Source organism: Salmo trutta, chromosome 1 (assembly GCF_901001165.1).
Source record: "Salmo trutta chromosome 1, fSalTru1.1, whole genome shotgun sequence".
Classification (NCBI taxonomy): Eukaryota; Metazoa; Chordata; class Actinopteri; order Salmoniformes; family Salmonidae; genus Salmo; species Salmo trutta.
The window spans coordinates 57,801,602-57,817,318 of record NC_042957.1 but is presented as its reverse complement, the minus strand read 5'-3'; the positions used below and the strand labels follow the sequence as shown (position 1 = coordinate 57,817,318).

At 45.0% G+C, this 15,717-nt stretch overlaps 1 protein-coding gene across 5 annotated transcripts in view; it reads left to right on the top strand.

The window, feature by feature from the left end:
- The window catches only part of LOC115202501 (RNA binding protein fox-1 homolog 3-like), a 130,527-nt gene that overhangs the window by 76,108 nt on the left and 38,702 nt on the right, over positions 1–15,717 (top strand). For all 5 annotated transcript variants that reach the window (XM_029766652.1, XM_029766663.1, XM_029766656.1 and 2 more), the window contains exon 2: positions 10,971–11,222. In XM_029766652.1, coding sequence (XP_029622512.1) covers positions 10,971–11,222 — 252 coding nt within the window. The remainder of the gene's footprint in view (positions 1–10,970; positions 11,223–15,717) is intronic.

Here is a 15,717-nt window from a genome sequence, read left to right as displayed (position 1 = left end):
TATAAAGTCGATACGTTTTAAATGTAGCAAAACCAAAAAATCACCCTTAATCAGTGAGCAATGTTGTTTGAAAGAGAGTTTTGATCTGTCTGGGTGTAATTTGGAAAAATATACACTTATCGTATCAAGAATCTAAGCCATTTCACTATTTTTACCATAATGGGCTTTTTATCAGATTTGTTCCCTGGTTCTGTTACTGAGAAACTTGGGGCCAGCTGTATATCACCATTACAGCTTGTGTCTACATGTAAACCTTGCATTACATCAATCTTGCACTCAGCAGGAGCGGACAGAGCTATTATGTTAAAAGCCCATTTGCCTGACATATTCTTACTGAAGATGGCCTCTCGCAGGGGAGGGGTCTGATCCGGTGAATATTGATAGGTTCATTGATTGATTGATGGTCTCGGGTGATTTATTGATTGATTTTGCTTCCAAATGAGCTGCGAGAGAGAGGTGAGCCCAGAGGAAAACAAACCACATTCTCCTTCAAGCTCTGGCTTTCCATAATGACACAACACTGATTTATTTTGGGTACTGCTGCTGTTTTCATTAGGTTTTGGTGTGTAGTTGTTTTTGGAGTCCATTTTCAACTGAAATATACAAGAAGTGTTATAGACTGAAATCACGGGAAACAAAACACATGCTTAAATGATGTTTTCCCCTCACCTGACTGAACAAAATACATCACCTATCTACTGGTTTTAGGAAGACTTGCGGGGCGTTGTTGGGTAGTTAGGAGTGCATGGACTGTGGATGGGGGAGTGGGATGTGTAGATTAATGCAGTGGAAAGCCATCCTTCAAAGTGCTTAGAATAATTTGAGCCAGGCCTCCAACAGAATGGGCATGTCACTGGAGGAAATGGTCTTTTTATTTACTGTGGCGGCTCTTCTCTCGACCTCTTTCTCTCTCACTTTCACTCCCTCTCTCTCCCGTTCTCCCTCTCTCTCTTTCTTCCTGGAATCCATATACTTGTAGAGTTATAATTCAGGGACGGCGAGATTCAGAGTGTCTTTAAAGGTGCTGTCACTGCGCAGGATGCATTTCTCAGATTTGTACCTCTGTACGATTGTGTGTGTGTGTGGTGTGTGGGCACGTGCATTTGTATTCACAACGGGCATTTGTATTCACAGCGGGCATTTGTATTCACAGCGGGCATTTGTATTCACAGCGGGCATTTGTATTCAGGAGATGATCTGAGTTTGTGTAGGTGTGCATGTACTATATGTTAATGTACTTTATTATCATGTGTGTGAGGGTTAATGTGCGGGTGTGTGTACATGCACAGTGTGGGTGTGAATGTGTGTGCAATGCAATTGTGTGTGTGAACGCATAATTGTCTGTGTGTCTGTGTGCATGTGTGTGTGAAGGCATTTCCCATCTTAGAGGTGGTGAAAGGGGGAGAAAAGCCATTGATAAATTGATCACAGTAAAATTGTGGAGTATTGAGACATGTTCTAAATCCCACCCCCTTCGGTCGGCCTCCCTCCCACACACACAATGCACCACGCTACGGCTCTGCTCTGCTCTGCTCTGCTCCAGCATCAATTACTGTGGATTGCGTGGTTGACAGAGTGTAAACCAGGTGCCAGCCCTCAATCCAATTAAAGAGATTTAATTGGGGAAAATAAATGGAGTGTGTCTGGGAAGTGCTGGGTTACCCACACTAAGTAGATTCTTTCCTTCTTTTTGAAAAGTAAGGTATTGTTTATGAAAGACTGAATTGAATCTAATAAAAGCTAGGGGCAATTGGGCTATTGCTTTTCTCCACACTGACTCGACTTCCTCCACAGGTCACTAATGCAAACAATCCCATCTCCCCTCTCTGAAAGGTGTACTGGGCTCTCTAAACAAGATTATTATCTAAAATGGCCCATCAGGTGATTCGGCCACACTGCCAGGTTTTAGATGGGGATTGTAATTCCCCTTTGCCAGCCTTTTAGGGATGGATCACTTTAGGAGTGTTTGCAACTTTAAAACATCACCCGACAGATGAGGAAGGCCAACAGGCCCCTTGTCTGTTTTAAATCGCATTATTACTCTGACTACTTCTGTAACCATTGAAGTGTACCATTACGAATGGGGGTGTTTTTTCTCTGTATAACATGAGACTCCTCTGTGGTTACCAGTGTAGTAGTGGGTGTAGTTGTAGCTTGACACTGTGAGTGTGAAGGATTCTGACGCTCCAGCAGCAGCCACAGCTCCATGCAGGAGTTAGCCCAGATAAAGAGAGGTGTTTAAAGCGGTCAGGGAGCACCACACCGTGCAAGTGGTCTCTGCTCCTCCTCCGTGTCTCTCTCCCCCAATCTGTCCCAGGGGAGGGGGGAGTGAGAGGAGGAGCAGCAGAGAGGCAGAGCCTCATTCTAGTCTTGGTCTTCTCTTCACGGGACAGGGATGAATAATTCAGGATTGTTAGCTGTCTGCTGCTAACCCATCTACAATGAAACAGTCTTACTGCACATCAATGATTTAGCAGACACCCCGGTTCCCTCCCCCTTTAGAGGGAATCATATGGAGCTGACTCCTTCTCTTCACCAGCTCCCTCCACTACTTCCCTATAATTGGAAAGAGAAAAAGCTGGAATGCTGTATCAGGGATCTGGCAGAGCGGTATAGGCGTTTAAACAGCCATTCAGCAATGTCAACCTGCAGACGTGTGTCTGGGGAGTGCACCCACTAGTTAGCCCCGAAGAGGGGAGAGAATTTGGGACAAAAGACGTGACAGAGTTTTCAGCAGACACATTTCCTGAGTTGGAAAAACTGTCTCTATCTGCGGCCTATTAAAGAGTGAAATACATATGTATCTGGAGTGGAAGAGCGTCTTAGATGTGTCTGAGTCTGTAATAGGACCATCCTCGATTTCCCTGATTTGAACCCCTCTTAAAATCCCTTCCAGCCTCTGCATCTCCATCTCCGTTCTCTCCTTCCCTCGCTCCTCCCCTCCCCGCTGTATCACACACTACTTCTGCACCACGCTCACCTCTTCCCTTTTTCAACATCAGACGAGCAAATCAGCAGACAAGCGATAGTACAAGTTTTCCCAAGCTTTCAAGAATTACCACCATTTCATCACATATAATCACAGTTAATAACCCTTCTCATTAAGGAGACGAGGATCACGGGTCATTAATATTGTTAATATCTTCTCTCCTTTTCTCCCATCGCCGAGTGCCAGAGGGGCTGGAAACAAAAGGAGGACTAAAAAAGAGCTTAGGACGACAGTGATTAACCGATTGGGGTAGATGGACTGTGATGAATCAAAGTTATCTCTCAAATCTTAATAACTGGAATTAGCTGCTGATTAGATGAGCTTGGGCTACAGCAGGGAGTAGTAGGCATGTTCACTTCAAAGAATATGGCCCATGTAAATCTGTCCCTCCCCTCCCCGTGCCCTCCTCCGCAGAGCAAAGAGAAACCCACCGAGGCAAAGGGAAACCAAAGAGAAGGATTACAAAGGCAGGAAGAATAGAGCTGAGAAAAGGAAGACAAGAGTTAGACAGTGTAAATGGTGCCTTTTACCTGTTTGCTCCCTGGTATTAGGATCTTTTCATTTCTGCGTTTGCTCTCCCCCCTCTCTCTCTATCTCTACAGTAGGAGGGGTCAGTGTCTCAGTGACAGGGTCATGATGAGAGCGACACTCTGTCTCATTTGCATATGTTTGCCATTGTCACAGCGGTCAACGAATGTCATGTTAAGATTCCTGCATGTTTAAGCGCTGGCATTTGTCCCTCATGAGGCAGTCTGGCCTCTTATCATAACCCTCAATGAGAGTCCACATCACAATGGCACACAGCTAGTTCCTAACCAAATGTTGGTGTCACTTCAACAGTGTTGAATTACAGTAGAAAAATACTCATTTGCCAGCTAAATTAGATCTGGTGTAGATCAGTGGATCGACACGGTACGAGAATTGATTCATACGTGTATCACCGGAATCAAAAGAATGTCCCTGATCAACTGTTCAGTCATCAATTTTCATTTCAGATAGGTCTTTATCTCCGTGACCAATAGCAATTTCTAGAAATTTAGAACATGTGTAATAAAAGTATACTAATATCAATCTGTTCATATCATTTGATACATGAGAAGGAGGATCGAGGAGGGGAAAAGACTACTGTGTATCGGGCTGAGATTTACTGTGGTACATTTGATCAGGTCAAAAGCAACGCCTGCGGGCTTAGTTGATGTTAAAAACGACACACAGCCCACATGTCTATTTGAATTCCGACAACAAGTCTGGAATAATTAGTCCCTGATGTAAATGTCTGTTACGCAACAAAAAGGCAACAACATTGAAAGAGGCAATTATCTGCTTTTATGGTGTGGGGAAAACATGGCGGCTCTGATCATCTGTAAATGATAGTTGTTTTTAAAGATCCTGCTGGTTTATTAGGAGCTTTTTAATGCGCCGTTCTCCAGCCTCCGACAGATCAGATCCATGCATGGCTGCTACAGCGGGCGGGCGGCTGAGGAGGAGACGGACAGGTTCATTACATGTCACAGGAGTTCAAAGTGATCCTCTGTCTGCTCTGTTTATTAAGTGGCGCTCCAGTCGTCTCTAAGGTATAGTAACACTTGCTAGTCGTAGCACAGCAGACGCTAAGAGCAGTCCCATCTCGATCAGCACAGGCTGAGGCTCGGTGTGTGGTGTTGTGCAGTGCGGCAGCAATGTAATAAAGAAATCAACAAGGGATAGAGGGAAATTAACTCTCTAATACCCTGTCCAAGGATGAAGCCCCGTTCACATGCCAATTGGAACTAGGAAACTCTGAAATTCCCGACTTGCTAACTGGTTGTAAGTTCTACACCTGCTGCGTTCAATTTCTGAGTTGCCTAGTTCCGTCTAGTGCGTGAACACGCCATGAATCACAAATAAATGCTCCAAAATAATAAGGAAAAATCATGTTAGAAGGAATGAAACATATTTGACATGTGTAAACGATTAAGGCTCCTGAAGAAAAAAGAAATAGAAAAGAGTGCAAAAAATCTCAATTCACTCTGTGTAGATGCAGTATTTAACTTCATGGACAGATTCTTCCACAAATGAGGTGGAAAAACTGAGAGATTAGATTTGGCAAGAGAGGAAATGTGAAGGAAAATAATAATGCTGTGCCTAGCCTATTTGGAAGAACACTGGTATGGAAGAACACTGGGGGTAGCTAGGGGGATGCAAAAGCTTTTCTCAGGTGCTTCAAATCTGCATTAAATTGGGCCGCTGCATTTCAACCTCTCCATGCTCTCTCCCCTCTGTCTCTCCCAAAGTTTCACTGTAATTGGAAGACAATGAGGGGGAAAAGCCAGCCGGTGCGCCCGGAAATCTGCTTCATCATGAGAAACCCAACTGGAGGATTTGTTTTGTTGTTGTTGTTTACCTCTGCCTCCGAGTTGGGCTTTTCAGACTCACCTTGAATGGTTTGGCAGGTGGTTGTAATTAACAGGCTCTCCCTGGCTGGCTGCAGCCTCTGGTGAGATGCTAGCGCTGCTAACACTGCTAACGCTAACGCAGTGTTGGAGCACGATCATATGGCTTGCCTAATTAAAATGGACCTAGCTAGACTCAAGCTTTATTTATGTGTGCCTGTTAAGACAAAACTAATGCCAGTTGCTGGATGTTGAAAATCATCCCACTGCCTGCTTTTTCTGCATGTCTGTTTGTTGGGGTTCAATTAGCTGGGCGTCAGTAGCGGGGGTGAAAACAACAAGGGGCTTTTATGTGCCTGGCTGGCTGAAATCCTTGCTGTGTTTCGTGTGTTGCATGCTCTACGTTGGCCACTGTTGAGCTACGTGACACTCTCCGGTTGTCCCCACTCTGTTTTCTGCTGCAATGGCCCAACGGGATTTGTCACAAGTTTGCCTTCCTCTCAGTGAGGGAGTCATTAAAGTGAGATGAGTGCTTCTCTTCTTTGCTGTCGCTAGAAAAACACTCCACACTCTTTCCCTTCCTCTCCTTTGGACTCACTGCACTGGATAGGTTCTGTAAACTTGAGCCATTTTAAAGGGTTCCTGTCAACATGCCAGTTCAGTAACTAATGTAGACTACAGTACACACATATATGCTGAATTACCCAGAAATGAACACATTCTCAATATTCACCTGGTATTCTTGTAGCTCAGCATCTCAAACGGATCATCTAATATTGTAACAGGTCTGATGTTGGATCTGGTGACAGATGAACCTGTGTGGTAGAGACCTTTCAAGGTCTTCCAGTCCCTAACAAATGAGTCTTTATTAGTTTACTCTAATTGGGGGAGGGGTGGTAGGGTTTGTGGGGAATAATACAAGTATATTTTTTAAAAAGTGTGTATGTATGTATGTATGTATGTATGTATGTATGTATGTATGTATGTATGTATGTATGTATGTATGTATGTATATATAGTTGAAGTCGGAAGTTTACATACACCTTAGCCAAATACATTTAAACTCAGTTTTTCATAATTCCTGACATTTAATCCTAGTAAAAATGCCCTGTTAGGTCAGTTAGGATCACCAAATGTCAGAATAATAGTAGAGAGAATTATTTATTTCAGCTTTTATTTCTTTCATCACATTCCCAGTGGGTCAGAAGTTTACATACACTCAATTAGTATTTGGTAGCATTGCCTTAGAATTGTTTAACTTGGGTCAAACGTTTCGGGTAGCCTTCCACAAGCTTCCCACAATAAGTTGGGTGAATTTTGACCCATTCCTCCTGACAGAGCTGGTGTAACTGAGTCAGGTTTATAGGCCTCCATGCTCGCACACGCTTTTTCAGTTCTGCCCACAAATTGTCTATAGGATTGAGGTCAGGGCTTTGTGATGGCCACTCCAATACCTTGACTTTGTTGTCCTTAAGCCATTTTGACACAACTTTGGAAGTATACTTGGGGTCATTGTCCATTTGGAAGACCCATGTGCCACCAAGCTTTATCTTCCTGACTGATGTCTTGAGATGTTGCTTCAATATATCCACATAATTTTCCTACCTCATGATGCCATCTATTTTGTGAAGTGCACCAGTCTCTCCTGCAGCAAAGCACCCACACAACATGATGCTGCCACCCTCGTGCTTCACGGTTGGGATGGTGTTCTTCGGCTTGCAAGCCTCCCCCTTTTTCCTCCAATCATAACGATGGTCATTATGGCCAAACTGTTCTATTTTTGTTTCATCAGACCAGAGGACATTTCTCCGAAAGTACAATCTTTGTTCCCATGTGCAGTTGCAAACCGTAGTCTGGCTTTGTATGGTAGTTTTGGAGCAGTGGCTTCTTCCTTGCTGAGCGGCCTTTCAGGTTATGTTGATATAGGACTCGTTTTACTGTGGATATAGATACTTTTGAACCTGTTTCCTCCAGCATCTTCACAAGATCCTTTGCTGTTGTTCTGGGATTGATTTGCATTTTTCGCACCAAAGTACGCTCATCTCTAGGAGACAGAATGCGTCTCCTTCCTGAACGGTATGACGGCTGCGTGGTCCCATGGTGTTTATACTTGCGTACTATTGTTTGTACAGATGAATGTGGTACCTTCAGGCGTTTCGAAATTGCTCCCAAGGATGAACCAGACTTGTGGAGGTCTACAATTTTTTTTCTGAGGTCTTGGCTGATTTCTTTTGATTTTGACTCAGTGTGTCTAAGTAAAAGCCATAACGCTGCCCACTCCATCACACGTCCATAGCTAATATCATCAATGGCTCCCATTTGAGTGATTTCCCCCTGGATTCAATGCAACACAATTAGTCACCTACTGTCTTTAGCCTTAGCTTTACCCTCTGACCTCCCATGCACAGTACAGGAACTGACACCACTCTGCTGATATGAGTTCTACCCAGCTACTGTATGTGCTCAGCCCATCTCTGCCTGGCCTACCTCAGAGAGCAAGCCCCTAGCAGCTTTGCTGAAGAGGATCAGAGATTGTTGGCCACTGGCCAAGAACTCTACCCACGGTATCCATGGAGATGAAATGGAGCTTCCATCATCAAAAGAGCTAACACCAGTTAGCAGTTACAGTAGCATCACTCTCCACCTGTCCATTGCCCTGTGTTTCTCTCTCGACGAGCAGGTCTGGAAGTCAAAGCCATTTGGGCCTGCCCAAACTCCTCGCCCCCCTGCACCTTAGACAGGGCTGCCTAATGCTGACTGTAAAAACAAAAACTCTGCTACCAAAAGTGATTTCGTTAAGTAAGGGTTTCAATCCAATTTTACACTGGGAGAGTGCTTAACATTAAAGAGAGTGTTTTTTATTGTGCTCTTCTGTAGTAGGGGTTGAGGGGTAAAGGAGAGAGAGATGGAGAGAGAGAGAGAGGTGGGAGTAAGAGATAGCGTGAGCGAGAGAGAGAGAGATAGGAGATCGATACAGACTGGGCGTTCTGTCTGGATTCCTGTATTCCCCCTGGTCCTGTCGATGGAGGAGGGGTTTAGCTAACTCCCACCGTCTGGCCTTGTGCGGGGGCGCTGAATTACCATGCTGGGACCTGCTCGTCCATCGTTAACACGCCTGCAGGTGGACGAACGCCGCCTGCCGCCCGGGGTCTCATAACACCACACAAACGACTAGGAGCAGTTTCTCTCCGGCCATAACTTAACGTCTCCCCGTCAGAGTCGTGAGAGATGGGAGAGATGGGAACTGCAACCTGCGCCTGAGAGCTTTATGGTTGATATGGTGTTGGGGTTTTCATCAGGCACTGTGGATTATCACCAGCTAAAAGGATGTGCGGTCACAGAGGGACCAACGCTGCTGATTTGCATGGGCCCTTTTTTCTCTTCTAGTTCATTTCCAGTTGAATAACTTGTTTGTCACATACATCAGAGAGAAGGGGAAGATCATACAAGAGCCAGTGTTACTTTGTGTTTCACTAATGAGCCCCGTTCTCTACTCACACCCATAGACCCCCACTCCTTGCTTTTGGTTTGCTGCCCTTTGAAACAGTGCTGTATAGTGCAGTACACTTTGTTGCTGCATCTCTCTCTGTCTCGCTCTCTCTCTCTCTCTCTCTCTCTCTCTCTCTCTCTCTCTCTCTCTCTCTCCCCCTCCCAGCTCCAGGCTGTTACCCAGTGTTGTGTGTCACATGGCTTTATTTCAGTCCCATGCCCTTGTTTTATGCTCCAAGAACAATAGGCGTGACACAAGTACACTGGTGCTCTGTGCCTCGCCATGTCTAACAGAATCCTCTAATGTAGCCTTGATCTCCCATATGGTGTGAAAACAGTTTCTCATACATGCCTTGTTGTCATCTGGACTCAAGCTTTCTTTCCTAACTGATTTGTTGATGTTAGACCACTTGAACCGGTTCATGAGGAAACTATGTGAAAGGTCCCAGCTGCTGCTGTTCCATGAGAAGCTTCCGTTTTTAGGTAGCTAACCAGCCCCCTTCCTTCAAGTGGGTGCTTAAAAGTTTCAAATTGCCGACATCAAGAGTCGACTTGAATAAGGATGCCCTGCAATGCAAGTGGGTTATATAACGCCATGACTAGAGGGAGATGAAAAGTAGAGCACAGGGGGAGAGATTAAAAAAGTTTCAGCACGAAGAGGGAGGGAAGAAAGAGACGGGGGAACGAGAGGTGAGGTAAGGAGAGAGAGATGGAGGGAGGCAGGGTAGGTGAGGTCACGGAGGTGTTGAGAGCCCAGGCCTTGAGACTCTGTGGCCTCTCTTGAAGCTGGTCAATCCTCCTCATCTCTCAAGGCTGAAGGGACTTTATTTTTTCATTTAGATAATGGAGGCATTTCTTTAATTGGCCAAGTGGTTTGGACTGTGGTTTGTTTGGCAACACGTCAGTGTATCATTGTTTCCAAAACATTTACAGCGCTGGGCGCTATGCTGCACGGCTCCGCTCCCTCATTAAAGCACAGGCCTCCTCTCTTCTCCTCCAGCCCAACTAGCTACGGCTGTCTGTGGAAGCCTGCAACATAGAGCCCAAACAGCAATGCACACAAGTGAGAAAAAATGAATAAAAAGCATTTATCTCTCCTTTCTCCGTCCCTAGCCAGTTAAGGCTTGGAAGAGACAAAAACTTCTCTATCTGTTTACTGTTATTGTTTTTCCCCTTACCCATAAGCCTCTTTGTCTTCTCTTATCGGAGGAGTTATGCATTCAGCTCTTGTGATCTGTATCTCCAAATTTGATTGGGGATATTTGGTGGGAATGTGTTATTGGATTCTGCCGTTATTGTCTCACCTTTTTTAAAACCCAGTTGTTGGGGTTTTAATGTAGAGGTGTGGTATCTGTTCCAGCAGGGATCAGTGTGTAGAACAATAAGACATGCCCGCCTCTAGTCCTACCATTGCTTTGCTGAACAATGCGCACCAGCCAGAAAAGTCCATTAATTCAACAGCTCATCATCTTAAGCGCCCACACGAGAGAAAGGGTTTGCAAAGCGCCTGCCACGTCTCTACCAGCCATCTATCACTTAAGTCACTCAGAGACAGAACAAGACGAGTAGGACAGAATGAAAGAGAGATATGAGTGAGGGAGGGGGTGAGAAAGAAGAGCCAAGGACAGGACAGATATATCAAGTAAGATGCAGGTAGTAGGTGTTCAAAGCAGAAAAGTGGAACACAGAAAGGAATCGGCTGCTCCTATAACCGACCTGTCATTTGAATCAAAGGCTCTAATCAAAATTGTATCAATTAATTGATCTTTCCGCTTGCGCTTTGCCATGAGTGCAATTGAGTTTCCTCCTCGCTCCTGCCCCACCACCAGAGAGCCGTGCTCTACACACCATAAACTATGTTCATTAATAATGATCAAGGAATCCTCTAATCTGGGGTGAAATATGATATGATAGCTATTTCCCTGAGATCCTTAGTTTGCAGGACAACTCTTCATCTCCCCAGCTACTTCCAAAGCACAGGGGAAACCAGCATGTCTTTCATGCTGCGTTGTTCTTTAGTACTACTAACAACGTACTCCACTGTTCTAACAATGTAACTTTAATCACAAGTGATGTGGAACAAGGAATGTAACACTGTCTTCTCCTCTTTGTCTTAATAGGGTAACCAAGAGGCCACCAACCCCCCAGAAGCCATGGCCCAGCCGTACACGCCTGCCCAATACCCGCCACCCCCACAGAATGGCATCCCGGCCGAGTTTGCGGCACCCCACCCCCTCCCCACGCAGGACTACACCGGGCAGAACAGGGTTCCCGAGCACGCCATGACCCTCTACACCCCCACACAGACGCACAGTGAGCCGCCGGGCACCGACAACAACACGCCCGCCATCACCGCCAACACGACTGTACCGGTCAGTACCGCTCAACAACACAACACACACCTGGCATTATCTTAAATTAGGTTGATGACCGGAGGTGTTTAAGGAACCTTAGCCTTAAGACCATTACCAGTAGGATTGTTAATAAATGCTTGGAAGCAGGAAGTGATGGAATATTACATATGGCGGTCATAAGGTTGTGCAGCGGCTCATTCGGTTAGGTAACGTTAACGTTACACAACTACCCAGAGTGTACAAGGGTGCAGGAGTAGACTTTGATGTCAGAAAATACATAAAGATGTCAAAGCGTGGAGCTGATTCTGCGTGATTTGGAGTTGATTGAACTTAATTGGAAACGTTGTGGCGAAATCAAAGTGCATTTTTGAGAAGCCGGGCTCTCTGGAAAACGTGGAAACCTGAAGGGTTTTATTTATTTCCGCCAGTGAGATTCAACATGCTGTACACATGAATCATTTAGGCTCTGTGAAAGGGGGACAAGCCCTCCCCCTGATCCATTTGGTTGTGGAGTTAGTGGAAAGGAGAGGAGGGAAAGTTGCACTCCATGCCTGCAGGGGCCTGGGCTAGGCCAGCCAAAAAACCCTGCCTAATTGGTCAAATTAGCTAATTAGCTGTAAATGTATATAAACCTCAGAGAATGTCCCTCAACATATTGCACTGCCTCCTGAGGAGCAGCCGCTAAGCCAGGATTATCCACAAACACTTTCTCTGAGTTAAATATGGGGAATTCAGCAAACAGCTATTATTCCATAGTAAGATATGTCAAATTCACCATACTGACAGCTATTTTACCATAGTAGAATATGTCAAATTCACCATACTGACAGCTATTTTACCATAGTAGAATATGTCAAATTCACCATACTGACAGCTATTTTACCATAGTAGAATATGTCAAATTCAACATACTATGCAGCTATTCCTCCACAGTAAAATATGTTGAATTCAGCATATTACATCACAATTTTTCCATATAGTTAAAACAGCTTGAATTCACCATGTTGTTATTTTTTCATAATTTGATATGTCAAATACCGAATATTACACAGCTACTTTCCGTAGTTAAATATATAAAATCCTACATATAACAGCTAGTTTTTGTCATGGTTAAATATGTTGAGTTCAGCATATTCAGCAGCCTATACTTTGGACTGATTGGACAGAGCAAACACTATAGCGATGTGAGCCCACCAGGTAGGCGTTGACATGTGGTTTAAATTAAGTGAAAGTATACATAATATATTTTATATCTAAAATATGCCATAACCTGGGATTCACCCTTTCTGGAGGTGGTTGAGGATCAGAGAGGAGGATTCAGCAGAAGTCTCCCCCTCTCTAACTCCTGATAATACCAGCGGGAGAAAATGTGACTTCAGTCCGTCCTTTCTTCCTTTCCTCCCTCTCTTCCTCTCCTCCTCTCACATGAAAACACTTGCTGGGAGAGGTCAGCTGGGGGTCAAGGCTGCTCCCCTGAGGGATTCAAGTCACCCATGAAAAACATCATTAACAACTCCATTTTCCTAACCATAGAAGCACTGAAGCACCATGGATAATGGGTGGAGAAATCAGCTGTGAATTACAGGTACAGATATAGCAAGGCCATGTGTATAACTGTAGCATTGCTCTGTAATGGAATCATGTTTGATTGGAAGATGTGTGTGACTCCGTTATCATGGCTGACTCTTAATGGCAGCTACACAGATACACTGTGTTCAGTGAGTAAGGAGAGACTTAGCAGGAGGTTCCACTCCCCTGCTCAGAACCCTGCTGTGTCGCTGCCTCTCATTCCCCTACGCCACTCACTTCTCCTCTCGCCATTTTATATTTCATTTCATCTTTCCACCCGCTGTGAAGAAAGCCAAGTGACGTGGCCATGGAGAGATGAGAGACGGCCCTACTTTCCTTCACGGCTCCCTCCCTCCCTCTCTCTCACTATCTTTCTTCCTCTCCCTTTCCCTCCCTTTCTTTCCCCCACTCTCTCTTTCTCTCTCTACCCCTCTCTCTCCATCTCTCCCAGCCAGTGAGGAGAGAGGGATCAGATTAGTGGGCTGTAAACAGAGTGGCTGGCTAATCCCTGGGGCCGCTGGTGTAGGGGAGCACTCCCCACCACCACTGCTGCTCCGCGCTGCGCTCCCCTGCTTTAATGACCCAGCCTGTTTGCTTTGGGTGCCACAGAAGGGCGCGGGTGTCTTTGATTAGGACACCCTGCAGAAACACAGATTGGGGAGCAGATCAGCACTCACTGGGCTCCCACTCCTCAGTGCTTTACTCTGGCCGTCTCGGAAAACTTATAGACTTTAAAAGAGTCATGACGAAAAGAGAATGAAATGTATGGATTCTGTGTGAATTCCCAGCAGAGGGTTGGCAGTGTGTGTTTAATGAGGGATTGCCTCTCCTCTCTCCTCATCTCTCCAGTCAGTCAGTCCTCCTCTACTCCAGGGAGGTGCTGTTGTCCAGACTCAGACCTCTGGGGCCTGCTGTGTGACTCCCATGTTCAAACAACACTCACATGAAAGCGGGTGACTTGAGGATAGAAAGAGGCAGTCAAACTTTCTCCAAATCCTCAGAGAGAGAGAGAATGGGACTGTAGAAAGGGGATGCCAGCAAGTTCTGTTTAAAAAAAGCGTAGCTCGTTATCTAGCAAGCGCCATTCAAATAGTCCAAGGTTGGGTTTGGATTTCATGAGTTATCATTCTTTTTATTCAGATAACAAATTAAGGCAGTGTCGTTAGGACTGCACTCAATTCCAGATTTCTCAAAGTCTGTGTCAGCTGCATGAGGACTATCCAAAGTGGATTCTGGGAGCTTGTGATAACACAGACACATGGGCTATACATATGCAGACACACATACAGTTCAAGCACATGGAAGAGCATGCACACTCACTCAGACGATCTCTCTTAGAGAGAGTTTGCGATTCGCAAGAGATTCTAGCAGCCTATGACTCTTAGGGCCTGGATGATGAGTGTATATATGACCCAGTTAAAGGGGATGTCTGTGTTATCTATATGAATAGCAGGCCAGGGGGAGGGAGGGAGGGGGGTCTCTACTCTACCTCTCTCTCACCCCCTGCTATTTTAGGTGACAGAAGAAGGGATTTGTTTACAGCTTCTTTAGAGAAGAAGAGACAAACAATGGAGGATTAGATGGGGGGGGTGCATTAAAGGAAGGCATTATAATTCTTGTGAGCGACGACTCGGTATCCCCCCCACTTAATCGGATGTAATCTACCTGCTTGGCGGCGTTCCAATCAGATAGTTTCAATTATGTGCTTGTAATGCCACTGAGAGGAGGGGGAATGTGCTGAGCACAGCACTTTGAAAGCGATTTGCAAATAACGGCGAGGGAGTCTGTTAGAGGAATGAATGAACAGGAAGCAGGGTGGGTGACTCGCCGCCCGAGATGACAGCTACGCTTGGCGGGGACAGTAGCGGCGGGTGGCGGGTGACGCCTGGGGTTGCATCAGCCTCCCTCGCTCGTCATGACTGTGACAGCAGCTGCCAGGTCGGTAAAGTGCCACTGAACGGGGTCTCCTATGGCTGGATTATTCAACCAGGGGTCGTGGAAATATATATTTTTTAATTAAGTGGATTTCCCCCCCCCCATTGTTTTTATGAATATTGCTAGTAACCGCAGAGTAAACACATTTTGTATTATATACATACTGTAGAACAGACGAGAATATCATATTTCTAATGATGTCAATATTATTCTTCAACTCTTAATATTGAGCCAATTACACTCATTGGAGTATCTGACATAGGCTTTGAAACAGCACCTGTGAAAAGGCTACCAGTGTGGCAAGTGCCGCTGGCTGCTGGAAAGCTTTCTTGACTTGGACATTCATTTTTACCAACACATGGCTAACCTTTGTTTAACCAGATAAACAGCTGCTCTAGGCGAAAATGAGTTTGGAGTTACCTTTCTAACTAATAGACTATGTTAGTTATTGATTTGATTTATTAGGATCCCCATTAGCCGACGTTAACAGCGACAGCTAGTCTTACCGGGGTAACATAACAAAAAAGACATTACAGACAAAAGACTTGACAAGTTATATATATTTAAAAACATGAACGTGTAGTGTGTGTGTAAAAACATGAACGTGTAGTGTGTGTGTGTAAAAACATGAACGTGTAGTGTGTGTGTGTGTAAAAACATGAACGTGTAGTGTGTGTGTAAAAACATGAACATGTAGTGTGTGTGTAAAAACATGAACGTGTAGTGTGTGTGTGTAAAAACATGAACGTGTAGTGTGTGTGTGTAAAAACATGAACGTGTAGTGTGTGTGTGTAAAAACATGAACGTGTAGTGTGTGTGTAAAAACATGAACGTGTAGTGTGTGTGTGTGTGTGTAAAAACATGAACATGTAGTGTGTGTGTAAAAACATGAACGTGTAGTGTGTGTGTGTGCATCTATCAGTTACACATACAGTACATGTTAGTACATACACACACCAAGTTTACACACAAGAGTTTACCCTTCCTCTTCCAATTATAATGTGAGGAG